Genomic DNA, 27427 nt, shown 5'->3' with positions numbered 1-27427 from the left:
TGATCTGATGAGTAAATCTGTTAGTTTGGTTACTTGTAGAGGACAGTTGAAAAATCACATGTTTGATCTAAGCACTCAAGCACATTAGCACATAATTTGTGAGGAATGACATGAGGTCTAATATGTGTGTTTCTGCTTCTTGGATGAAATTGGATGACTTATTAAATGACACTATGGCATATATAGTGATGAAAAAAAAAAAAGAAGAAGAAGAATAATAAATAAATGATCGTTGATGGCTTTTCACTGAGTAACTGAACCTCTTGCCTCAAAGCATTGAGTGTTCATGTCAAAATGTGAAAATTTTGGATTTGATCAATATCATGGTTAGTTGGTTTTGTAACCTTTTTGACTTGAGTTAATAGGTCCTTAGAGGTGTCTTTATACCTAATGCCCTAAAACCATCTGGTTTGGGAGTCATTGACTTAACACTCGCTACAAGGATCAAATAGAAAGCTTAAGGAAACCAACATTGCACAACCTGACCAAAGAAAAAAGAAAAAGAAAAAGAAAAAGAAATATGCCAGTGTGTCATTCTAATAGGAATTTCAGTGAATTCTGAGATAAGGAGACATTGCATATTGGAAAGATTTGGAAGTCTCATAATTTTGTACTAGTTCACTGTACATAAATTTCAAACTTATAATGATTTAGCATGTCCTTTGTAAGTAATTACACTTTGAGATTCCAATTCATTGTGAAGATGGAGTTCATCTTTTTAAGTTTGCTTATAAATGAAAACCATGATCTTGAAGTGATGCTTTAATTTTTGGAATAACATGAACTCTTGCATGATGTTTGTAGGTAACATTTCTGAAAAACCCTCACGAGACTTCACTCATCCACTAGGGAATTCCTAGGGGTTTAAAAGGCTTGTTACATACACTAAATGTAATCGTACATCCCACAAAAGATGGATTTATCTTTTGTTTTCTGTTTTTCCATTCCTGTTTAGTTTTGTATTGCTAAGGGACTAGCAATATGTAAGTTTGGGGGTGTGATAAGTGCTAAAATATTCATATTTTTAGCCCTTATCTTACATGTTTTAATCCTTTGGTTGTAGTTAATTAGGCCATTTTAATTCATTTTTGTGTTTTTTATGTTTTTACAGGCTTTTGGAAGAAAGTGAAGTAAAATTGGGTGACTTGGGCTCAAAAAGAGAAGATGAGAAAAATTGGAGCTCCCTGGTACTGCGATCAATCGCAGGGTACCTGCGATCGAGCGCAATACCAGAGAAGATACTGCACTAGCCAGGCCAGGAGCGATTGAGCGCAAGCCAAAAGTAGGATCAATCGCAGACCTGCGATCGAGCGCACACGGGCTGCGATCGATCGCACCCGTGCGCAGGAGGCATCCCAAATGGCGGCTAGAATGTCCCTATTTCCATATTAGGGTTTTTCAAACTCCAAATTGTAATATGATTGAAACCCTACGAAATCCCTAGGGTTTATTACTTTTCCAAGGACTTCTAAAGCCTATAAATAGACTCCTAAGCCTTTAGAATAGACAGGCTTGGAGAAGGGAGAAGAATAGGAGCTCTCAAGTCAAGTCTCGGGTTTATTCTTTCCTTTCTTTTATTTTATTTTATGAAGATGTTTAACATCAACTCTATGTGTAACTAATTTACTTAGTAGGACTAGATTGAAGCCCTAGTTATGTTAAATTAATATTTCAATATTGGCACCTTGTGATGATCATGTTGTGCTATTTAACTTGATTAATACCTGCTTGCATGAATTCCTCATATGTGTATGCCTGATCAACATGTGCATGTGGTACGGACTCGTTAGTTAGATCAATTTGGATGACCGAGTCCTAGGTTTAACTTAAGTAACAAAAGAATCCACACCGCGATTCTTGGGTTAATCAACATGGGGAACCGGGAGTATACACCCATGCCCTAGGCCTCGTGTGTTTGTCGATTTCCATAGAACATATGCTTTTCTAAAGAACAACTTAGTATTTACCATGCTAAATCCTTTAGGAAAGAAAAGAATTAGAGTATACACCCATGCCTAACTCGCTGCTTAGGGAAATCAATAGCTTAAGGAGTATACACCCATGCCCTTAGGTTGGCAAAAATTAAAGATGCATAACTTGATCAAAGCATTGGCATATTGATATATTAGTTTAATATAATTAGTGGTGGATATCAAAGCCCTACCCTTTGTTATCATCACTTCAACAATCAATCTTTAATTTGCTTTTGCTTAAGGAATCTATTTTTAAACATAAATTCAACAATCCTCGTGGGAATGATCCTGTACTTGCACCCTATACTATGTTGACCTTATGCACTAACAGGTAAAACATACAATTATTTACCTATTAATTTAGGTAGATTTTTGCACAACAACGTCTTACTTAAACTTAGACCTAGAAAGTTACAATTTTGTTTTTGATAAGTAATAACAGTGGCGGAGCTAGACAAATCATATTGAAGGGGCTGCATAAATTTTTTTTTTGGTTGTTTTTCTCCACCCATTCTCAGCCATCAACAGAGGGCCAATCACCCAAAATCACAATTAAACCCACACCAATTTGAACCCAAAATCAACAACTTCAAATCCTATCATAATACTCAATTTTGGTACAATATAGCACCAACAACCGAAAATCACTAGAACAAACCACAATAATTTGAACCCAAAATCAACAAAATCACAACACATCAAAAATTTCCAAACAAAAACACTCATCCAATGGGTATAACGAAATTTAAACTACAATGGAAATCCTCAAATTAAACCCTAAATTTTTGAACTCTCACAACACACCAAAAAGCAACCGAATCGAATGAAACAATAGTTACTTATTGTTTCTGAGAAAAAAAGCAACCAATCCGAAAGGAATTCAAAAAAGAACGACATAGAGGGAGAAAAAAGAAAAGGAAATTCAGGCTCTTACCTTGTGATTTTGCTCTAATTTTCCTTAGCTCGAAACAGAGCATAGAAAGAAGCCAAACAAGAAGAAGGAAAATTTTTGAAAAATCCAATCCCTCCCTCCTTTGCTGCTATGTCAGAGATAAAGCACAAACTCTGGAGAGAGAGAGAGCGACAGACGCCCAGAGCATGCTTCGTTTCAGTGTTTCCAAGAAAGGGAGAGCAAAAGAATGAAGATAGGGAGTTGGCTGTGAAGGCATGACTGGGGGGTGAAACGGGTGGGGGATAAAACACGCTCGCAAGTTTTCGCAAGGGTCAGTGCTGACTCGTGAAGGAGAAGACAGGGAGCTGGAGGAAATGAAGGGACCTAGAGGAAATGGCCGGCCGCTGGGATTTTTTTGGAGAAACAAATGAAGGGTATTAGGGTAATTGTACATCAAGGAAAGAAGCCACAATTTTTTTAAATAGTGTCTAGGCTGAGACATTGCTTTTGCCAAACACCACCTTAATGTTTGCCAACCTAAGGGTATGGGTGTCTACTCCTTAATCTATTGATTTCCCTAAGCAACGAATTAGGCATTGGTGTCTACTCTAATTCTTTTCTTTCTCAAGGGATTTAGCATATGTGTCTATTAAGTTGTTCTTTAAGAAAGTATAAATCTGTGGAAATTGTCAAACGTGAGGCTTAGGGCATGGGTGTCTACTCCCGGTTCCCTATGTTGATTAATCCAAGAACCCAGTGTTGATTTCTTTTGTTACTCTTATTAAACCCAAGACTCAATCATCCAAATTGATTTAATCAACTAGTCCATACCACATGCATATGTTGATCAGACAAACACATATGAGGAATTCAAGAAAATAGGAATTAATCATGTTAAGCAACACAATATGATTATCTCAAAGGCGTCAATATTGAAATATTAAATAAGTATAATCAGGGCTTCAACTAGCCCTCCTAAAGAGTTAGTTACACATAATGAAAATAAAACTAAAAAAAAAAAGGAAAGAAAGAACCGAAAACCACTCCTAGAAGTAGCCTCCAAATTCCTCCCCCAAAGTTGTGTCTATTCAAGGATGATTATTTTCAAGGTTTAGACGTCTATTTATAGGGCTTTCGAAGTCCTTGTTACACTAGTAAACCAAGAAAATTTGTAGGGTTTTGTCCTATTACAAGTGGGACTTGGAATACCCTAATATGGAAGGAAAGGGCATTCTGGCCGCAGCTCATTGTTCTCCAGCACAAGGTTGCGATCGATCGCAGCACTGCGATCGATCGTATGTGTGAGGTGCTCGATCGCAGATGTTGTTGCTTGAGCAAACGAGTGCATGCCTTGCGCTCATCTCATCCTTTTGCTTGTAGTGCGCTCGATCGCAGGTTTCCTACGATCGATCGCACTAGCACAGCCTTCAGCTTTTTCCAAATTTGCTCTTTAAGCTCAATACTTCTTGATTTTCTTCCTTTTCTTTCAAAGGCCTACAAAGACACAAAAAATTCAGAAAAATGAATAAAATGGCATAAACTAACAATACTAAGGAATTAACACATATAAGTTTAAGGGTTAAAATATGAATATTTTCGCACTTAATAGGGGCGCTTTGAACTTGTGGGGGAGCGAGTGGTCAATCACCTACTTGGTAAGGCATTTCTGTCCCAGTGAAAAGTTTGCTCACCACCGCAGCTTTGTGTTTTTCCTTCTTCTCCATGGCCTCAAGTTTCATCTTCAGTTCCGCTAAGGCTTTGTCTACCTCATTTTGCGGGGTGGCTGTTGATCGATTTTGGTCTCTGGTTATTGGTTGATCCCTTCCAAGTTCTGCCCTTTTTTGGGAGTTTTTGCCTCTATGGGCATTTTCCCAAGGATTGCGCTCCATGTGACCATTTTCACCTTAGTTATTGTTACACTGGTGGTGACGACTCTCATCCTAGTGACTGTGGCCATCAAAATGATGACTGTGATTTCCTTGCTCCTCTGAATTCCCATTCCAGTTGACTTTAGACTTTGATTGCGCTGGGAAGCGGAGGCGCAGCTCCTCATTTTGCTGAACTAGGAGTGCTACTTGGGCTTCGAGGGATGCGATACGCTCCTTATCCCCTGCGTTCGGGGGTGCTAACAGTGGCCGTTGATTGGCCTGGGCTACTGATTCTTCACGACGGGCTTGGCTTCTAGATCTTGTGTTCACCATAACTGTGGATTTTATTTTGCAAGAACGAAAAAGAAATCATTCCCACAGACGGTGCCAAACTGTTGTTACAGTTTTTGGCATGATGAACTTCGAGAGGTCGCCTGGTGCTCTTGTCTTGATGCTTTCTCCTCGATCCTGTAAAACACGGACACACATTAAGAGGATGAGCCGGGTGGCGGCCGGTGATCCTTCTCTGATGACTAAGTCAGTTTGTTTCGTAGTTGTTGTGCCAAATACTACCTAAATTAATATATAATATTTAGTACAACAAGTTTTTGGCGCCATTGCCGGGGATTGTTTGATTTGTTTGGAATTTTTTTTCCTAAGTTTATTTCTGTTTTAATTTTTCTATTTTTCTAAAGTTTTTTCACAGTTATTGTTCTGCCTCCGGAGGTGCGCTCAAGCGCCCATCCAAGGCGATCGAGCGCACCAGTGCGATTGAGCACACCTCACGGTGCGATAGATCACACATCCGAACAGTAGCACAGTTACTGTACTAATTATAGATCTAATTTTTTTTTCTTTTGTTTCATGCAAGGTCATTCGAATCTGCATATTAGTAAGTTTTCTTTTTAAATTTCGTTTTAATTTTCCTTTTTATTTCAACTTTTTGTTATTTTATTTTTGATTTCATACATGTTGGGAGGCATTCAGACACCCCATGGATGATGGTCATTATGCCATGACCCTTATCACCATGTTAGAGAATGTCTTACAATGAGACAAATTTCTAACAAAATTTTTGGGCATAAGAACACATCATTCTCTAGACCGGAGAACGACCGCTATTTTGATTCTCGTAATCCGTCATGGAGCCAACAGTCCAATCTCTCATGCCAAGCTCAAGCTTCCGGAATTCATGCTCCACAATCTCATGGACTGCAATATCAATCATATCAGCAATTCTATGATCATGCATGTTCCTCTCAATCAGCTCCACAACAGCAATATTAGGCTGAACCACCTCCTCTTGAATTTTCTGAAAATACCTTAGTTATGATCAGTTCAGCAATTGAGAAAATGAAGAACTCTCATTTGAAATTAGTTAAAAGGACGGAGGCCCACTGTTCACAAAGAACAGATTTTCTCAAAAAGGAAGAGCCCCAAAGTCAGTCAGTTACCACTCTTCATGGACATTATATGGAGGAAGAGAGTATTTTCTATCATGAAGAGGAGCCATCTCCACAATTCTATGATCATTCCTATTCTTGTCTTAGCCCTAGTCTGTGGCAATCCATTTTCAAGATAGAAGCTCATGAAGAGGAGCCATCTCCCATCAATTGGCCTCAACAATACCAATAAGAACAACCTTCTCCAAAAAGGTCTGCCTTAGAAGAAATGAGTCCTGCCTTAGAAGAAGCACATGCCAGCTTAGAAGAAATAATATTAGCTTCTCTTAGCCAAATGGAGGAAAGAAATCAATCATTTGACAGGAGGAAGAACTTCCGCATGCAATCATTTGAAAGGATGGAGGCTCATCTCAAGCAAGTATCAGATATCCTCAAAGAAGAAGAGTGTCAAGGTCAGTTGGTGGCCAATCCTAATGAGCACTACATGAAGGAAGAGTGCACCTACTATCATGAGCAAGCTGTTACATTGAGGTGTGAAGAGGTGGTTGAAAATCAAGTGGAAGAGGGGAAGGAGGAGCAAACCGAAGTTCCACAGGAACCATAAGAGAGCACTGAGACTTCTTCAACATTAGCTCTTATTCCTGAAACACCAAGAGGCCAGGAGAGAAGTCTGTTAGAGCTACCACATGAGCAAATTGAGGACATCAAGATAGAAAAGCTCCTTGAGTTTTCTTCTTACTTTATTCCAGTTCATGATTCCCCATTAGATGAGAAACTATTTGAGAAAACTCAAGTTGATCCTCCCCGATCTATAGACATGTGGAATCACCTTGCAACAAAAAAGATTCATTCCCTTTGGTGAAAGAGAAGGAAAGATTGGTGCTTCAAGTTTAAAGTGCCACAATCTGGCTGAAGACGTTAAACTTAGTGCTCATGGGAGGCACCCCACAGTATATCCTTTTTATTTTCTTGTTTATTTGTTTTTAGTTTATTTTTATTTTTATTTTTAGTTCTTTTTGTTTTCCATTGTTATTTTAGTATTTTGTTTTGCAGGGACAAGTGTGCTTCAATTCAAGTTTGGGGATATGCTATGAGCCATGCTATTCCAGACAGTTTCGTCCATCTCCCGGGTAAGATCATTCCATGTTATACACACATTGGGGACAATGTGTAATTTAAGTTTGGGGGTATGGAAGACACTTTACACACACATTATCCCTATATATATATATATCTTAAAAATTTTGATTCTCATTGGTGAGCTTAAAATTTTGAACACATGATCTGATGATAAGATTTTTCAGTTTGGTTACTTGCTTTTGGCAATTGAGAATTCACATATTTGATCTAATCTTACACAAGCACATTAGCACATAATTTGTGGGGTATGACATGAAAGTCTGATGTGTGTGTTTCTATGTCTTGGGTGAAACTGGATGACTTATTAGATGGATACTTCGGCATATATATATGTGATAAAAAGAAAAAAAAAAATTATTGATAAGCTTTTCACTAAGTAAATGAACCTCTTGCCTCAAAGCATTGAGTGTTCACGTCAAAAGGTAAAGAATTTTGATTTGGTTAAAGTCATGGTTAGTTGGTTTCGTAGCCTTTTTGACTCGAGTTAGTAAGTCTTTAGTGGTGTTTTACACCTAATGCCCTAAAACCACCTGGTTTGGGAGTAATTGACTTAACACTCGTTACATGGGTCAACTAGAAAGCTTAAGGGAACCAAACATTGCACAACCTGATAAAGAAGAAGAAGAAGGAAAAAAAAAAAAAAAAAAAAGGAAGAGAAGAAAAATATGTCATTGTTAAAAAGATAGAGTTTATCTTTTTAAGCTTGTAAATGAATGAAAATCATAGTTTTGAGTGACACTTGAGTTTTGGATAACATGAATTTGTGCATAATGTTTGTGGGTAACATTTCTGGAAAACCCTTAGGAGACTTCACTCGACCTTTAGGGAATTCCTAGGGGTTTAAAAGGCTTACTGCATATGCTAAATGCAATCGTACATCCCACGAAAAATGGATTTATCTTTTTGTTTTCTGTTTTTCATTTTGTTTTTAGTTTTGTATTGCTAAGAGACTAGCAATATATAAGTTTGGGGGTGTGATAAGTGCCAAAATATTCATATTTTAGCCTGTAACTTATATTTGTTAATTCTCTAGTTTTGTTAGTTTGTGCTATTTTATTTTCTTTTTGTGTTTTTTGTGTTTTTGTAGGTAATGGAAGAAAAGAAAGCATTTCCGGAAAAGTTTCAAGCTTAAAGGACAAATTGGGAAGACTTAGAAGATATGGTTAAGCTTAACCAATCATAATAGAGTACTTATATGATGCGGTTAAGTTTAATCAAATAAAGGAAATGATTAAATCGGAATTTCTTAAATTGGAGTCAAAATCGGATTGGATTCAAATTTGGATTTTGTACACATTTCGGTATTTTGATCATAACTTTCAACTCAAATATCCAATTGAGGTGATTCAAGCTGCATTAGAAAGATAACTCAAAATGATACAAATCATTGTGAAATATCATTTTCCTAATTCGGACTGCCACTATGCCAAAATCACCCCGCTAGATAGGAACACAATCTTGGACGAATCCTATTTCGATTTGGACTTAGGTTTTCTTTATCCTAATTGGACTAGTCATTAAATCTCCGAATTTCTTAGGATTACTAGGGCTTCTAAGACTCTCCTAGGCCCTATAAATAGACCTCTAAGCCTCACAATTCAATACATAATTTGAAGGAGACAACTTTGAGGAGAGGAATTGGAGGCTACTTCTATGAGCGATTTTCGATTCTTTCTTTACCTTTTTCCTTTTAGTTTTATTTTAATTATGTATAACTAACTCTTAAGGAGGGATAGATTGAAGCCCTAATTATGTTTATTTAATATTTCAATATTGACGCCTTCGTGATAATCATATTGTGTTGCTTTATCTTGATTAATTTTTGTTTTCTTGAATTCCTCATATGTGTGTGATTGGCCATGATATGTATGTGATATGGATTAGTTAATTAAAACAATTTAAATGACCGAGTCCTGGGTTTAATAAGAGTAACAAAAGAATTCCTCACCAGGTTCTTAGGTTAATCAATATGGAAAACCGGGAGTATACACCCATACCCTAGGTTCCATGTATTTGTCGATTTCCATTAATTTATGTTTTCTTAAAGAACAACTTAGTATACACCCATGCTAAATCCTTTAAGAAAGAAAAGTGTTAGAGTATACACCCATGCCTAATTCGTTGCTTAGGAATATCAATAGCTTAAGGAGTAAACACTCATACCCTTAGGTTGGCAAACATTAAGTATTCATAATATGATTGGATCATTGGCATATTGTTATATTATCTAAATATGATTAGTAGTGAATATCAAAGCCCTACATTTACCTTATATTTATCTTTATTTCTTTTCCTTAGTATCAATATTAATCTCGTGACAATTTTTGGTATTTTAATTACTTCTAAAACAAAATCAATAATCTCCGTGGGATCGATTTCGTACTTGCTGCACTATATTATCGTTTGATCTTGTGCACTTGCTCGTAAAACATACTAAATATTATCTATTAGTTTAGGTAGTATCCCTGACAACAGTGCCAACAACTTGTTGTGCTAAATACTACATGAATTAATAGATAATATTTAATACGTTTTACTCGCAAGTGCACAAGATCAAACGATAGTATAGTGCAACAAGTACGAGATCGATCACACAGAGATTGTTGATTTTGTTTTAGAAGTAATTAAAATACCAAAGATTGTCATGAAATTGATATTGATACTAAGGAAAAGAAATAAAGATAAAGATAAGGTAAAGGTAGGGCTTTGTTATCCACCACTAATCATACTTAGATAATATTACAATATGCCAATGATCCAATCATATTATGAATGCTTAATGTTTGCCAACATAAGGGTATGGGTGTCTACTCCTTAAGCTATTGATTTCCCTAAGCAACGAAGTAGACATGGGTGTATACTCTTAACTTTTTTCTTTCTTAAATGATTTAGCATGGGTGTATACTAAGTTGTTCTTTAAGAAAGCATAAATCTATGGAAATTGACAAACACACGGAACCTAGGGCATGACTCGTGAGTGTATACTCCCGGTTTTCCATGTTGATTAACCCAAAAACCCGGTGTGGAATTCTTTTGTTACTCTTATTAAACTCAAGACTCGGTCATCCAAATTGAGTTAATTAACTAAACCATACCACATGCATATAATGGCCAATCATACACATATGAGGAATTCAAAAAAACAGGAACTAATCAAGTTAAGCAATACAATATGATTATTACAAATGCGTCAATATTGAAATATTAAATAAATATAATTAGGGCTTCAATCTAGCTATCCTTAAGAGTTAGTTACACATAATTAAAATAAAACTAAAAAGAAAAAGGTAAAGAAAGAACCGAAAATCGCTCGTAAAAGTAGCCTCCAACTCATCTCCCCTAAGTTGTCTCCTCCAAATTCTGTATTGAATTGTGAGGCTTAGAGATCTATTTATAAAACTTAGGAGAGTCCTAGAAGCCCTATTAATTCTAGGAAATGTGGAGATTTAAGTCCTAGTCCAATTAGGATAAAGAAAACCTAAGTCCAAATCGGAATAAGATTTGTCCAGAATTGAGTTCCTATCTTGCATGGTGATTTTGGCATAGTGGCAGTCCGAATTAGGAAAATGCTATTTCACAATTAGTTGTATAATTTTGAGTTATCTTTCCAATACTGCTAGAATAACCTCAATCAGATATTTGAGCTGAAAGTTATAGTTAAAATATCGAGACGTGTACAGAATCCAAATTTGAATCAAATCCGATTTTGACTCCAATTTGAGAAATTTCGATTTAATCATTTCCTTTATTTGATTAAACTTTTTTTTTTTTGAAGTGCTTTATTTGATTAAACTTAACCACATCATATAGGTCCTCTATTATGATTGGTTAAGCTTAACCATATCTTCTATGTCTTCCCAATTTACCCTTTAAGCTTGGAACTTTTCTGAAAACGCTTTCTTTTCTTCCATTACCTACAAAAAAAAACAGAAAACACAAAAATAAAATAAAATAGCACAAATTAACAAATTTAAGGAATTAACAAATATAAGTTAAGAACTAAAATATGAATATTTTGACACTTATTAGTAGTATATCTAGTAAGTTGTATCAAAGAGAGTTATGTACCTGTCCCCCTGAGGTCCAGTCCTTTTTATAGGATAGAAGAGTGCCCATCATAATTGTGACTGGGCGGAGGATTTGGGATGCAATCCTAATAGGAGGAGAATCAGCCGAGTCATTCTCTGGTCATTATGGTTTGTACGTAACTGCTACTGCGGTTAAGGTGAATGATGAGAATGGCACACAGTTGTTGGGGCGAATGATTGTTGGCTCCATGTCTGTGACGTTGGTGATATTGTCGGAGGCGGGTTAAGCTGGGCCGTAATGGAGTGACGATGTTTGTGAGCCCACGTCCGTTGCGCTAGGTTTTGGCCCGGTTGGCTTCCGTGTTGGGCTTTATTTCCCGTCATTGGGTTTTTTGGGCCCGTCAATCCTGATGTTCTTTTATGTGTACCAGAACTTATTGAACCAGAGGAGAGTTGCCCTAGGCAGCACCTTCCCCAACCTGTGTGGCACTTACGTCGTCACCATATCCTCTTCCACCTCCATTTTCTTTTCCTCCTCCCTTCGTCGTCGCTACCTGTGCGACTTTTTCTTGGCTTTGCTTAAACTCCGTTAAAGCTAATTTTTTTTTTTTCGTTAACTAGTTGCTGATTACGTGGCCCTTTTTAGGCCTAAGAATATTTTTAAGACATCCTAATTGTGAACCAGCTCCTTGAAATGGAGAGAATCTGATTCCCGCTATATCGGCCCATAGCCCGAGGTTCCTTGTCCAATTCGTGCATACAAAGATTGAGATTCTCTCCAATTACTTAAAATTTGAGATTCTCATGTTATAAAATTGTGGCCCTTTATTTTAAATCTAATAGTCAATAAAATCATTTAAATTTTGGTAAAAAGAAAATCAGCTTAAAATTAAAATTTAATGCCTAGGTTATATAAAAGCTGGCATTTTATAGACAATTGTAGTTAAATGAAGAGCCGAGTTTTTTGGTACGACGAGATTTTACAATTTTGAGTAGTCGAAGGAGACAAAGCCCGAGCCCCTTCCCCTAGGGTTTTTTCCAGGCAATCTTCGTTTTCCATTTCATTGTTAGTTGCAGACCTTTTTCCCTTTAGTAAACCATGCCTACTGTCAGCGTGGGAAGGGATCGTCTGTTTGCAGCCCTAGGCAAAACCTACAGTGAGCTCTCAAGCCTTACTCAACCGTGCCTACGCACAATCTTTGTTTTCTGATATCACATTGTTTTGTTTTTGTTGATTCTCACAGCGCAGGAAGAGTTCGAGGACCTTTGCTTCAGGTTTGGAATCGAGCTCGACGACGTGGTAAGCGTTTCACACGCTTTGCCTCCTTTTTTTTTCTTCTTCCTGTTTTTGTTATTAATTTTGAAATGTGAAATAATATATATATCTTTTTGACTGTTTCAGACTACTGAGAAAGCGATTATTAGAAAGGAAAAGCATTTGGAAGAAGAAGCAGCTGACGAAGATGAAGAAGTTATCTACAAAATTGAAGTCCCTGCCAATAGGTATTTTACTATTTAATGCACAAAATGAAGAATTTATTTATGAAATCGAAGAATTTCTTTTTTTTTTCTTTAAATATTAAGGTTTTTGGAACATGGGCGAAACTTAGATACATTTTTTCTTTACTATTTAGTAGGTATAAGTTTAGTAGAATATTAAATTTGAAAAATTCCAATTGGAATAACTCAAACGTATAATTTTGCTGAACTTGGGTCTAAAAAGCTCACATTTTTAGGTTTACTTAATTAATTGGATTGGTTTTTCCGCTTAGGTGCAACAACTTTTTTATTTATTTATTTTTACATGTGGTTTTGCTTGTAATTTGAATTGATTTTAATTTGATTCACAAGTTAATGCTACACCTTCTTCTTTTATTTCCTCAATTTTTTTCCCTGGGTTTACTTAATTTGGGTTAGTTTTTCTTTTTAGTTACTATAATTTTTGTTTCTTCATATCTCGGTTCTGCCTAAAATTTGAATTTTTCCATTGGATGTGTTATTTTGCTTCTTATCTGCCATATTTTATTTGTATTATTTATGTGGGGTATGATAAAAATATGAGTGTCTCGACTGAGTTAGTTAATTTCCTTTTCTGTTTATACATATCTGTGGGTTTTTCTTAAAACACTTGTCTCTAAAATTTTGATATTGTTTTTGCTTCTCACATTTTTTTTTTGCCCCTTTATATCAGGGATTTGCTTAAAATTTGAAGTTTCTCAAATGAATTAGTTTCACAATATTTCATCTTCTTATTGGTTATTTCTTTTTTGAGTGAACTCAATTGGGTTACCGCAAAATCTAGAAAGACCTATTCAATTGAGAGTAACTTCTACGTAATTGTTGATAAGTTGCTTGCAAGATTTTTATTTTATGATAATAATTGAAAAACACAAGAGTGATTACAATCATTTAACTCTTTGATACACACAGATATGATTTGCTTTGCCTCGAAGGGATTGCTCAAGCTCTTCGAGTCTTCAATGGGAAGCAGGAGATACCGACATATAAAGTGGCTAACATTAGCAGAGAATCAATGATTAAAATGCATGTGAAACCAGAGGTTGTTATATCAGAAATTCACAAGCTCCTTATAGGTCTTTATTTTCTTTTGATTGCCACATTGATTTTATGGTGTATGAACTCTTAAGTTTTTTTTTTTTCCCTTGCAGACGTCTTCAATTCGTCCCTATGTTGTTTGTGCTGTTTTGAGGGGTATAACATTTGATGAAGGAAGTTATAACAGCTTTATTGATCTCCAAGATAAGCTCCATCAGAACATTTGTCGGTAATGAATTCTGACTCACTGCTTCATTCATCATTATTAACTTGGCATACTCAGTGTCTGCCATGTCTATCTGATTGTACAACTGTGAATTGAAATGTTTCTGAACCATTAAAAGTTGAAGAATTTTGGTGGACTCTTGATTGTATTTGTCCACTAATTCTAGAAAGGGAAGGATTGATTTGTATGGTGTATGTGCGGTTTATTTGTGGAAAATCTTAAGTGGTTCTATTTTTTAGTCTTGATTTTGACCTAAAATTTGAAAGACTTTTTTTTTTTTGCTTCCATACTCTGTAGTAACATGCCAGCCCTACAGTATGATTAGCCATAGTAGACCTTGATCATCATAAAATAGAGCCTATTTATTGTCCAGTTATAAGAAAATGGAATTAAAAGAAAAACACAATATATCTTGTTAGGTTTTAATTGAGATTGGGATATTGTGGCATACTGATAGAAGTACGGTGGTCCGCCCTTATTGTGGTGATTTCATCTATTAGTTTTAAACATAGATTGACTAAACCATTTGACTAGACTGCGTAATTGTGAGGAATTATTGGAATGAGAGTTATTCATTGCCTCAAATCCTTCAGATTGACTTAAAGTTTGGGGCCACCTTATGAAAAAGATGCTAAAGGCTTGAATCCTACCCATATCTCCTTCTTAGGACCTTTTTTTGACTGAAACCCTAATCCTCGTGGAATTAAATGTGAGGGTTTGGAGATCTATATCATTCATGTTTGTGTGCAGATATGGTAGGAGGGACAGGTTAGTTTTAGAGGTCTGGGGCGAAATAATTTTTTTTTTTGATTGATAAGGACAGTGAAATATTTCATGGAAAGATTTAACATATCGAAGAGAGGCTTAGTATCTTAAAAAGTTGTTTTTTCAGATTGAGGGAACAGAGAAAGAAATTAGCTTGGAGAGAGAGATGAATTGTTATGATTTGAGGGAAATGTTTGGATTTGCTTCTTGCTTGATGTTACATGCTATGGAGACAGGGTTCTGCAAATAAAACTGGCCAAACATTTGTGTTTTTGTTTTTGGACGGTTTGCTAAAATTTGCAAAAAAAAAGAAGAAAAAAAAAAGAAAGCAGCAGGTGATGGATGCTATTGTTGCTAAAGACTAACATCTTACTTTGAATTTATGTAATAGGTGACTACTTGGATAATCATGCGCATCTAGTTGATTTGAACAGGCTTTAAAGTGTCATTCTATGAATATAAATTTTTGGTTTGGGCATTTGCAGAGTTTGCAGTTGATAGGCTTTTGGCTTAACAATGTTGTGCTAGTTTCAAAAACTTGGGAATTCTTTGGTGTGTATTCTTTGAGGCTGAAAGTGTTTCATGAAAGCATCTTCCATTGTAGTGATTGTGGTTTGAGTCAAGTCATACTGAATTCAGCATTTTAGTAGATAGCAAATCACCTGGTCTATCGGTTTGAACCACTTTTAGTTACAAAATCAAAATGTGCTTGAGTGACCATTTTGATGAGAGGTCAGGATGGGTTGAATAATTGTCTTATATGAAGAGTTTTTTGCTTAAATATATGTTATCCATGTGATGCTATCACAGCTGAATTGCGTTTGTCTTTTTAAATTTCTGTTAGAATTTTACCTGACAAATATTAACAATATTCCTTCATCACTTGATTCTGAGGCTAAGTCATACCATCCTGTTAGTGTTGTTATTATGAGCTGAAATAAAAATTTGAATACTCGATAGTTTTGCCTGCTATGATCTGGCTGAGTTCACACTATTTTGTGTCCAAATCAAAATAAGTACGTCCATAGTGAACTTTCATAGGATGACAATTTTTCAGTCGTTAAAATGCTAAAAGTTTGTTCTGTTGGTATAAATCGTATTGGTTTCCTGTTGCTGCATAGTTAAGTTATTTCATTTGTCATTCGTAACAAAAATGGGGTCTGTTTCTATGGATCATTTTTTCAAATACACGAAATTATCCACATGTATCTTCTTGTGCTTGTTCCATGTAATATCATACTATTTGTTACATATATTTAGAAATATGATAAATAAGGAGGTGCAGTTTTGCAACCTTATGCTAAAACATGTTGATTTCTTCGTCTTGGTTTTATGTTTACTTTTTTACGTACTGTTTATCATCTAAGTTGTGAATTGGAAGGTTCTCTAAGGATTTTATGTAATTTATCAGCTCTCAAGTTTACATTCAATATTTGTTTTAGGCGAAGAACCCTAGTTGCTATTGGGACTCATGACTTGGATACATTACATCGCCCTTTCACATATGAGGTGGGTTTTGTTAGTACTCATTTTTCTTATCATATTGTGTTTTATATTTTCTTGGGGTTTTGGATCATGTGGTATTGGACTAAGAGAGAGACTGTACTGAATGTATGGGGGCAGTTGGTTATTTCATTTAAAGTTCTTATATTTTGTAAGGAAGATGGATAGGACTGTAAACAAACCGACTTGTTCATGAACAACTTGAATTCGACTCCTATAAAATTGACTCAAGTTCAGTTTGTTTAATGAGCTTAAAGAAAAATTTGGACTTGTTTGTTAAACGAGCTCAGCTTGTGCAAATTCAATCCAATTTGCAATTGAATTCGTAGAAGTTCGTATAATTTCATTTTTATTAATTTTATATATATATATAAAAAAAAAAAAAAAATTACCTATGAGGAGTGTTGTAAGAGTTCACAGAGCTGAGAGTTGAGATTTCAGAGGTAGAGCTGAGAGCTGTGTTGGCGCGTGGGGGTGCGTGGGTGCTGGTTGGCGTTAGTTGTTGGCTGTGTTATGGCTGGGCCGAGGAGGTGGACGGTGGAGTCCAAGGAGTTTGAGGTGTTGATCAAGGTAGGAGCATCAGGGGTGAGGATTTTTGAGAGGAGCAAAAGGTTCAAAAGGTCCATTTTCCTGAGAAAAGATGAACTAGCTTGGTTGGTGCGTATAGTGGATGATTTGGTGGCAGTGGACAACTCTGAAGTTTTTTGGGATCAATCCAGAGCTGGATATCCTAGAATAATTGCTCAAAAATGTTCAAATAGGCATGGATGCTTCTTGATAGTGGAGGAATTTGATGGAAGGAGGTGTGGCTCGATCATCATCCCTGAAGGACGTCGTGGGTTTGGATGGAATTGTTTCATCAAGGAAATGAAAGTGGCCAAGTCAGTTCTCTGGGAAAAGCTAGTGGTCAGTGAGCATAGGGAGCTAAGGGGAGAAAAGGGAGATAACGAGGTTAAGAACCAGAGAAGCTATGCGGAAATAGTGAGATTGCAGACGAAGGAATCCCAGGAAGGAGACAAATACGGCCATGTTCAAAGTCGGCGAGGACCTATGGAACAGAAGGCACAGGACTATGGCAAGAATTCAGTATGTCTGAAGAAGGTCCAAGTTTCGGCGAAGGCTCAGGGAGTTTCTGGGGGGGATCCGACGAAGTTTTTCTGGCCGGCCAAGTCTGTGCAAAATCCGGGAGAGAAGGGACTGTCTGTTACGAAGGATGAAGGTTGCGTGGAGGTCTCATCTTCAGCTCCGGCGAGAGGTACAGCAAGGCCGGCGGAACAGATGGTGTCGTTGTCAGCTTCTGAGCGTACGAAGGGATGGGAGGGGATGGGGTACCATGCTGGGCAGGTAGGCATCGAGCTCCTCAACGTGAAAGAACTGCTGAAACGTCTGAAGAGGGAATGTGACGTGGGGATGACCAGGATCGATAAGGTGGTTAAACAGATGGAGTTCAATGGGCTTGGGCCAGATAATATGAAATTAGATGGACTGGGGAAGACAGAAGTGAAGGGGAAGAAGAAAGTTGGACCGGGAGGAACAAACAGATTAAAGGTCAAGAAGAAAATGGTTTTTAAGCCCAAAGGAGTCGTGGGCTCAGGCTATAGCCCATTTAAAGCTGGTCTGAGTGTTGTGGCCTCCTCGGAGGCCCTTAAGGAAAATCCGAAAGACTCGCATCCTCCCATGGCTCCTCCGGCGAATTTGGCCGTTAGAGTTTTATCAGGAGGAGGGGGGAATGGGTCAGCGTCAGGAAGGACTCCCAGGGAGTTAAGCGGCACGTCTGCGTGGGCTACTGGTATTATCCTGGCCGAAGAGAGAACCAGAAACTTGGAGCCCGGTAGTCCGGTGAAGAAGACCCAGCCTACCGATAAAGAGACAACCTTGTTGACTTATAGGAGGAGAAAGAATGGGCCGCAGAGAGGGGACGAGAATTGGGTGGGTTCGATAGAAGCCGCAACCTCGTCGTCTGGGCAGCTTATGGGGCTCCTAGGACCGTCGCCGGAACAGTCCCAGAGGGTGCCGGAGACGCTCCTGTCGGAGGAGGAACAACAGAAGGCGCCGGTGAGGCCTATGGAGACCGGCGAGACTGGGGAGGGCTCGATTTGGGCCACTCGTCAGCTTCTGAAGGGGAGTCCCTCTTGCCGGAAGGCTGGTTTCGCCGGCACAAACCCTCTCGCCGTGGGAGAATGGGCTCAGCAGGCTCGTCGGGGGGAGGATTTGAGTTTGGGTCCATCGATTCAATTTGGGCAGGAAAGGCTGGATCGAACAACGGTATTGGAGCTTTTTGTGTCTGATTCAGGTATGGATGGGGACAAAATTGCTGAAACAGCAGGCTTGGAGGATTTAGGATCAGACACAATTTCATCCAACTGGGTAGTTGGAAATTGCATCAAATTTTGCCCAAAAATTGGTGTTTCTGATGAGGGGAAAAAGGAGGACTTGGAGGCTTTATTCAAAGCTATTGAAGATTCTAGAAGGCAGCACGACTCGGACTTGGGAGGTGTTTCTGCCTGTGTTCCTACATTCAAAGGACTTCATGAGATTGAGGAAGGTGATGGGGCAGTTATGGTAGATCATGAAGCTTAATATAGTAGTTTGGAATGTGAGAGGGTTGAATGCCCTCAAAAAAAGGTTGCGCATTAGGGGGTCTTTTGAAGGAATGGAAAGTAGATATAGTGTGTTTGATTGAGACGAAGATGGAGACTATCTCCAGAGAGGTGATTCATAGTCTTTGGGGAGGTCAGCACGTGGGGTGGAAGCATAAAGGTTCTAATGGTGCGTCGGGGGGGATGCTATTGATGTGGGATAGGAGGGTAGTGGAGTGTAAGGAGGAGTGTGTGGGACATTACACTTTGGCGTGCTCTTTTCAAAATGTAGAGGATAGATGGGTTTGGGCGTTTGGGGGAGTATATGGGCCGAATGAGGACTTGGAGAGAAGGGCTCTTTGGGAAGAGTTGGCTGGTTTGATGAGGGTGTGGGAGGTCCCTTGGTGTTTGGGCGGGGATTTTAACATTGTACGTTTTCCTAGTGAGCGCTCCATTGATTCCTATTATTCCTCGGGCATGATGGATTTCTCGGACTTCATTTCAGAGAATAATTTGGTGGATATTCCGATGTTGGGGGGTCAATTTACGTGGTCCAATAATCAAGAAAATGAGAGTTGGTCGAGGATTGACCGATTCTTGCTTTCCTCGGATTGGGAAGATCATTACCCAGCAGCTTCTCAAAAGAGACCTCAACGCCTACTCTCGGATCACTTTCCTTTATTGCTGGACTGTGGGACTCCTTGGGGAGGTAAGAAGGGTTTTAAATTTGAAAATATGTGGCTTAAGGCAGAGGGTTTTGTTGATAAGGTTGCTTCTTGGTGGGGGTCGTATTCGGTTGAGGGTTTGCCTAGTTTTGTGCTGGCTAGTAAACTAAAATCCCTTAAAGTGGACTTGAAAAAGTGGAATGAGGAGGTCTTTGGGGATATTGGGAGGAAAAAAAAGGAGTTTTTGGGAGGTATCCAGGAGTTGGATGAGTTGGCAGAATCGAGAGGTTTAGATCATGAGGAGAAAATCCGGAAGGTGGACAAATTGAAAGACTTGGAGAATACATTGTTATGTGAAGAAATTCATTGGCGCCAAAAATCGAGAGCTTTGTGGCTCAAGGAGGGGGATCGGAATACTCGTTTTTTCCACAAGATGGCTAATTCTCATAGAAGGCACAATCGTGTGGAAGTGCTTAGTATTAATGGCATTTTATCAGGTGATCCAGTTGAGGTAAAAGATCACATAGTGCAGTATTACCAAAGCCTTTATTCGGAACAAAGCACTTGGCGCCCTAGAATGGATAACCAGCCGTTTTTGTCCATTGATGAGGAGGATAACAGGTGGATAGAAAGAGATTTCGAGGAAAATGAGGTTTGGGAGGTGGTAAAAGGCATGGATGGTGATAAGGCTCCGGGTCCAGATGGCTTTTCCATGGCTTTTTTTCAAGCTTGTTGGGGTGTTATTAAACAAGACGTTATGGCAGTGTTTGCAGAGTTCTATCGTAGACGTCAATTGGTGAAGAGCTTGAATGCAACTTTCATTTCCTTGATTCCGAAGAAGGCGGATGCGGTGGAGATGAAGGACTTTCGGCCCATTAGCCTGGTGGGAGGGGTGTACAAAATTGTGTCTAAGGTTCTTGCCAATAGGATGAGAACTGTTTTGGGTAAGGTCATCTCCTACTCTCAAAATGCTTTTATTGGGGGTCGGCAAATCCTAGATTCCGTTCTTATTGCAAATGAATGTGTGGATAGTCGCATGAAATCAGGGGTGCCAGGTGTTCTTTGTAAACTGGACTTGGAAAAGGCCTATGACCATGTTAATTGGGACTTTGTATTGTATTTGCTGCATAGGTGTGGATTTGGCGAGAGGTGGAGGGCTTGGATAGAGGTGTGTATTAAGACGGTAAGATTCTCCATTCTTGTGAATGGTTCTCCGGAAGGGTTCTTTAACAGTTCAAGGGGACTCCGACAAGGGGATCCTCTCTCACCGTTATTGTTTGTGCTTGTTATGGAGGCCTTGAGTAAGATGGTGAATGCGACGGTTGACCAAGGCTTTTTGACGGGTTTCTCGGTGGGAAATAGGGTCTTGTCGGAGTTGATGGTCTCCCACTCCTTATTTGCGGATGATACTTTGATTTTTTGCGAAGATTCTATCGAGCAAATCCGGTATATTCGTCTCATTCTCTTATGTTTTGAAGCTGTTTCTGGCTTGAGAGTGAATCTGGGAAAGTCAAAGATTGTGGCCATTGGTGAGGTGGAGAACATTGGGGTTTTAGCTAACATCCTTGGGTGTAGTGTTGCCGATTTGCCTATGAAGTATTTGGGTCTCCCTCTTGGGGCTTCGTACAAGGATACGGCTATGTGGAATGAAGTGATCGAAAAGATGGAGCGTCAGATGGCAGGTTGGAAGAGAATGTATCTTTCTAAAGGAGGTCGCTTAACCCTCATTAAGAGCACTTTGGCCAATCTTCCGACTTACTTTTTGTCTCTGTTTCCGATTCCTGTAAGTGTAGCTAAAAGGATGGAGAAAGTCCAAAGAGATTTCTTATGGGGAGGATTAGGGGATGAGCCCAAGATGCATCTTGTAAGTTGGAACCAAGTCTGCAGCCCTCTACGATATGGTGGTCTTGGCATTCGGAAGTTGCACCAGTTTAACCAAGCTCTTTTGGGGAAATGGCTTTGGAGATATGCAAATGAAAATGGGGCTCTTTGGTTCAAGGTGATCAAGGCTAAGTATGAAGACCAAGAAGGTGGGTGGTGCACGAAGGATGTTTCGGGCTCTCATGGTGTGGGTCTATGGAAGCATATTCGTAAAGGGTGGAATTCCTTTGCTAAAGGTATTCGGTTTGAGGTGGGGGAGGGTTCGAAAGTACGTTTTTGGCATGATATTTGGTGTGGGGACAATTCTTTGAAGCAAGCTTTCCCGTCCTTATTCAGTATCGCCAGACACAAAGATGCTTGGGTGAAGGATAATTTTATTGGGAGGAATGGGATTATTGAGTGGAATGTCATTTTCGTTCGATCGGTCCAAGATTGGGAGTTGGAGTTGGTTTCTCCTTTCTTTGATTGGTTGTATTCTTGCAAGGTTTCTCTTGGCAGTGTAGATCGTATTTGCTGGGCTTCGTCTAGGAAGGGCAAGTTTGAGGTTAAATCGTTCTATAAGGCTCTGTCCATCTCTAATCAAGAGGAGTTTCCTTGGAAGAGCATCTGGCATACTAAGGTGCCTCAGCGGGTGGCTTTTTTTGGGTGGACTGCGGCCCTCGGAAAAATTTTGACTCATGACACGCTGCGCAAGAGGAACATAGTGGTAGTGGAGTGGTGTTGTATGTGCAAAAAAACGGAGAGTCAGTTGATCATCTTCTTCTCCACTGTGAGCTCGCAAGTGCTCTTTGGCACATGATTTTTCAGCGGTTTGGGTTGCATTGGGTCATGCCGTGCCGGGTGAGGGACTTGTTTGCTAGTTGGTGGTCGGGAGGACGATCTCGAAGCGCGGTTGTGTGGAAGATGATCCCTTTGTGTCTTATGTGGTGTATTTGGAATGAAAGAAATGCTAGATGTTTTGAAAATTCCACTAGGACCTTAGAGGAATTGACTCATTTTTTCTTCTTTACTCTTTACTCTTGGACGGCCGCTTGGTTAGCTCCTTTAGTGATTAGTTTCTCTGAGTTTCTTTTTCATTTTTCTCCTTCTTAGGCGCCATCTGTTATACTTCCCGTGTATATGGGTTGCGCCCCTCTGCGCTCTTTTTATATCATCATTACTTATCAAAAAAAAAAAAAATTTATAGTGTTGTTTTTTAACTATGTAATGAGAACACCAAAGTACTTTAAAAGATAAGATGAAATCTTTTTCTTAATGCAGTAGATATAACTTTAATCCTTATGAACATGAGCTTGACATATATATATATATAAGGATTAAAGTTATATCTGTATATATATTCACCAAGCTCATGCTCGTAGTAGTAGATGTATATATATGTATATATGTATGTACGTAGTAAATGTCTATTTATCTGTGTATGAATGTACAAATGTATACTATCAAATTTATCTACATTGACTTGAGATTAAGATATTATATAGATTATTATTTATCAAAAAAAAGATATTATATAGATTATTACTTATAAAGAAAGATATTATATAGATTATCTATTTTGTGATAAAAAAATATGTATGATTTGTTGTAAATTCAAGGTTGGTGAATAAAATTATTCTAAGTTTATAAATAAAAATTAGCTTATCTAATTAATTTGAACAATATAAGCTTAACAACAGTTAAGTAACTAATAATTAACATAGATTTATGAAGAGGAATAAAACTTTTAAGTGATGGTATTTATTTTATATGAGAAAAAAAATATTTTTTTAGCATATTGTGAAGAAGTTAAAGCTTGTTCGAAAAATAAATAAACTAAGCTTGAACATGTAATGTAACTAGTTGAGGAATTGGAGCTTGGCTCATACTCGAAACAAAATTAAATAAATCAATCTTGAACTTTTAATATTCTGGTGACTCATTTCAATTACAAACGTAAAGGGGGAAGGTACAACCTAAGTTTAAGGAGTTTTTGTGGACCCACCACCCCTTTGGCCCTCCAATACTTAAAAGCTGCACGTGAAGCAGACATAAAACCATCTACTTCCTGTATGAAGTATTATGAGTGCCCTGAACTTTAGTTTTGATTTAAGAAATTTTTTGTTTGAATTAATGTATTGATCATAGTTTTGGTGTGTCCTATCCTATGTTAGTAAAACGTGGCTTTTATATTGTTTTTCCAAGTCTTGGAGATGTTTTTTTCCTTCTCTTTTCATTGATTGGTTATTGAGAGTTAACTTTTAGTTTTTGAGCATACAAGCATGTCTCCTTTGTTAAGCTCTCTCTCTCTCTCTCTTTCTCTGGTTGTATGAAATGAAGTAAGGCACATTATTGCTTAAGTAACTTACAATTATCTCTTTTCTTTTTTTTTTTTTTTTTTTTCCATCTGCGCTCTTTAATGCATTATTACTTATCAAAACAATTATCTCTTTTCAGAAAAAAAAGGAAAAAAAGAACTCACAATTATCTCTTTATTTTCAGGCATTGCCACCTTCAAATATAAATTTTGTGCCACTGAAGCAGGTATATTTTTATATTTTTAATTCAATTCCTTACTAAATCCTTAGTGCAAAACTATTGTTACTTTGTCATTATAAGTGTAACCTGATAAAGTCATGAGAAACTATATTATATACTGGAGAGACAAAATGACCACTTAGGCTTATGATTAAAAGTATTTCAGATGCTTGGAGGGCCTACCTTCAAGACACTGTTGAAGAAGGGATGATTTTTTCCGAAATAAATGAAAGTTCGATTTATGTAACAAGGAAAAGGTTCCCTTTTGTTATTCAAAGTTTAAAACCAATCTTGTTCCCATTGATGTATTGTACTTGATGTCTAAGCTATCCTTTCATTTGATATGATAGCCATATTAAAGGTGTCGAATCATGTGGCTGACAGCTTCTAGAGGCAGACAATTTATGCCTCAAATGGGTGCCCTTTTTTACCCCTCTTCTGCTCTCTTATTTCTGGTTACCTTCGCACCCCCTTCTCATTCTTCCCTGCCTTGTTTCTAGCCAATAAGATTTAGTCTTTAACATTTAGCAATCTAATTCTTCATGTTACGTGGTTATGGTTCACCTTTTTTTTTTTTTTTTTTGTTGATAAGTAATCAAATTCATTAAAAAGTGGAAGGGTGCTCTTTATCAAGGTAATTCTCCTGCCCTTAGACAAATACATATTCTTCCAACCAGCCAAAGAGCACTCTATCTTCTCAATAATGGTGTCCCAAATATATTTGGCCTTAAAAGAAGCGTAGCAAAGGACCTAGATACTTCATAGGCAAAGAAGAGACTGTGTAGCCCAAATACTAGCCAAACCATCAACATTTGTGACATTGCCAAAATGGACCATTTCTAATTTAGCCATATTTTTTCATCAAACTTGAGACAACTTCAAAACACAAGAACAATCAATGTAGGTAGCAGCGATGATCAAAGTTTGCCTCGCAGAATATCAATGTGTCGTCAACAAACAATAGAGGGGAGATGTTAAGTGCACCAGCATTCCTAGTCTCCATAGAAAAGCCTAATAGAAAGCGTTGGTTCTCTGTAGCAACACTCCTTTTACTCAAAGCCTCCATAACGATGACAAATGGTAAGGGAGGCAAAGGGTCTCCCTATTTTAGGCCACGAAAGCTGCTAAAAAATCTTGTCAGAGTGTCATTCACCAAAACAGAAAAATGCACCAAAGAAATATAATGTGATCTGATTTCGCCATTTCTGCCCAAAGCCGCACCTTAACATACAACAAAAATTTTCAATTGACATGGTCATAAGCTTCTTCAATATCCAATTTGCAAACTTGAGTTGGGGGAGGTCATCTTCTCTCGCTTTAACTTGAGTTGGGTTATGCCTAGAAGCGTCATGGAGATGTTTGCCAGTTGGTGGGCGGGAGGTAGAACTAGTAGTGCTGTGGTTTGGAAGATGGCTCCCTTGTGTCTCCTATGGTGTCTTTGGAAGGAAAGGAATGCGAGATGCTTCGAGGATTTGTCGAGGAACCTAGAGGATCTTATTCATTTCTTTTTGTACACTTTATTCACATGGACAGCAGGATGGCTTGCTCCTTTAGTGATTGATTTTTCTGATTTTCTCTTTATGTTCTCTTCTTCTTTCTCCCCTTCTTAGTCGCTCTCTTGTATACTTCCTGTGTACTAGGGTTGCGCCCCTCTGCGCTCTTAATGCATTATTACTTATCAAAAATTTGCAAACATACTTGCTCCCCAAATCTGATCCTACTATTAAGGCATTCGTTAGTTATGAGAACTAAATCTAGAATTTGCCTACCTCTAATGAAAGCATTATGGGGCTTGGATGTGATCTTCTCCGCAACCATTTTAAACATGATTGCTAGAAATTTGGTAACAATTGTGTAGATTCCACCCACTAGGCAATTGAATGAAAGTACTTAATATCTACAACCCTTGATTTCATTGGAATAAGAGGAATGAAAGTAGCATTAAAACATTTTTCAAACTTTCCTCTGGCGTGAAACTCATGGAAAACATTCAAAGTATCAACTTTTAATGTGAGCATGTTGGCAGGCATCTTGGGTTGTGGTTCAGCTTCTACACCTTTGAAGTACTTGGGTCTCCCGTTGGGGGCCCCGTTCAAGGTCAAGGCAAGTTGGGAGGACATGTTGGAGAAGTATGCCAGAAGACTGGCCCCGTGGAAACGCTTGTATTTGTCTAGGGGGGGGGGAGGATTACTCTCATCAAAAGCACCCTATCCAATCTTCCCACTTATTTTTTTGTCTCTGTTTCCTATCCCTGCATCCGTGGCGAAGCGTATGGAGAAGATACAACGTGATTTCTTATGGGGTGGGATTAATGATGAGTATAAGTTCCATCTGGTCAGCTGGAACAGGATTTGCTCTCCGATCTCTGAGGGAGGTTTAGGGATCCGGAATTTGCGTGTGATGAATAAAGCTTTGTTGGGAAAATGGTTGTGGAGATTTGCTCATGAGAAAGAGGCTTGGTGGAGGAAGATCTTGGTTGCTAAGTATGGTGCAGTTTGGGGCGGTTGGCGTTCTAGGGCTCCCAGTGGTCCGCATGGGGTGGGGTTATGGAAACATGTTTGCAGGGGGTGGAGGTCTTTCCGGGGTCACTTTAGATTTGTCCCTGGTCTTGGGTCCAACATCAGGTTTTGGGAGGATATCTGGTGCGGTGACATGTCTCTCAAGGATGCCTTTCCTGGACTCTTCACTATTGCCACCAATAAGGATGCGTCTATTGCAAATAACAGGGAGTGTCTAAATGGCTTTGTGCAGTGGAATGTGGCCTTCATTCACAGGGTTCATGATTGGGAAGTGGAGGTCTTGGCCTCTTTCTACACGCTATTGTATTCGCATTCGATGAGTGGGGTAGGGGAGGATAGGATGTGGTGGATATCTTCTTGGAAAGGCATATTTGAGGTAAGATCCTATTTCAGGATCCTTGCTGCTACAAATCTCATCCCTTTCCCTTGAAAAAGTATTTGGCGCACTAAGGTTCCTTCAAGAGTGGCTTTCTTTGCTTGGACGGCCGTGCTTGGGAAGACTCAACATTGGATAATGTTCGGAAGTGAGGTATTGTAGTGGTAAATCGTTGTTGCATGTGTGAAACGGATGGGGAGTCAGTTGATCATCTCTTTCTACATTGTGGGGTTGCGCGTATTTTGTGGAATGCCGTTTTCTCTCGATTTGGAATGTGTTGGGTGATGCCTGGTTATGTAAGGGAGTTGTATGCTTCTTGGTGGGCGGGAGGCAAGTCTCATAGTGCTGTTGTGTGGAAGATAGTCCCTCTTTGCCTCATGTGGTGCATCTGGAGTGAGAGAAATGCTAGATGTTTCGAGAACTCATATAGGAACATAGAGGACCTTGTCCACTTTTTATTGTATACTCTTTTCACTTGGATTGCTGGTTGGCTAGTGCCCCTAGTGATTAGCTTTCCTGACTTTCTTTTTATGTTC

General features: G+C 38.5%; 1 protein-coding gene across 1 annotated transcript in view; it reads left to right on the top strand.

Annotated features, from left to right (window-relative positions):
• The first annotated feature begins 12264 nt into the window (after window positions 1-12264).
• The window catches only part of LOC132166376 (phenylalanine--tRNA ligase beta subunit, cytoplasmic), a 62150-nt gene continuing 46987 nt past the window's right edge, over window positions 12265-27427 (top strand). The window contains exons 1-7 of the mRNA XM_059577179.2: window positions 12265-12461; window positions 12549-12604; window positions 12707-12807; window positions 13735-13864; window positions 13974-14089; window positions 16294-16360; window positions 23961-24002. Of these exons, the coding sequence (XP_059433162.2) occupies window positions 12404-12461; window positions 12549-12604; window positions 12707-12807; window positions 13735-13864; window positions 13974-14089; window positions 16294-16360; window positions 23961-24002 (570 nt within the window). The 5' untranslated portion in view covers window positions 12265-12403. The remainder of the gene's footprint in view (window positions 12462-12548; window positions 12605-12706; window positions 12808-13734; window positions 13865-13973; window positions 14090-16293; window positions 16361-23960; window positions 24003-27427) is intronic.

This window comes from Corylus avellana, chromosome 11, assembly GCF_965113065.1.
Source record: "Corylus avellana chromosome 11, dhCorAvel1.hap1.2, whole genome shotgun sequence".
Lineage (NCBI taxonomy): Eukaryota > Viridiplantae > Streptophyta > Magnoliopsida > Fagales > Betulaceae > Corylus > Corylus avellana.
The sequence above is the reverse complement of the archived record's forward strand: the minus strand, read 5'-3'. Positions and strand labels throughout refer to the sequence as shown.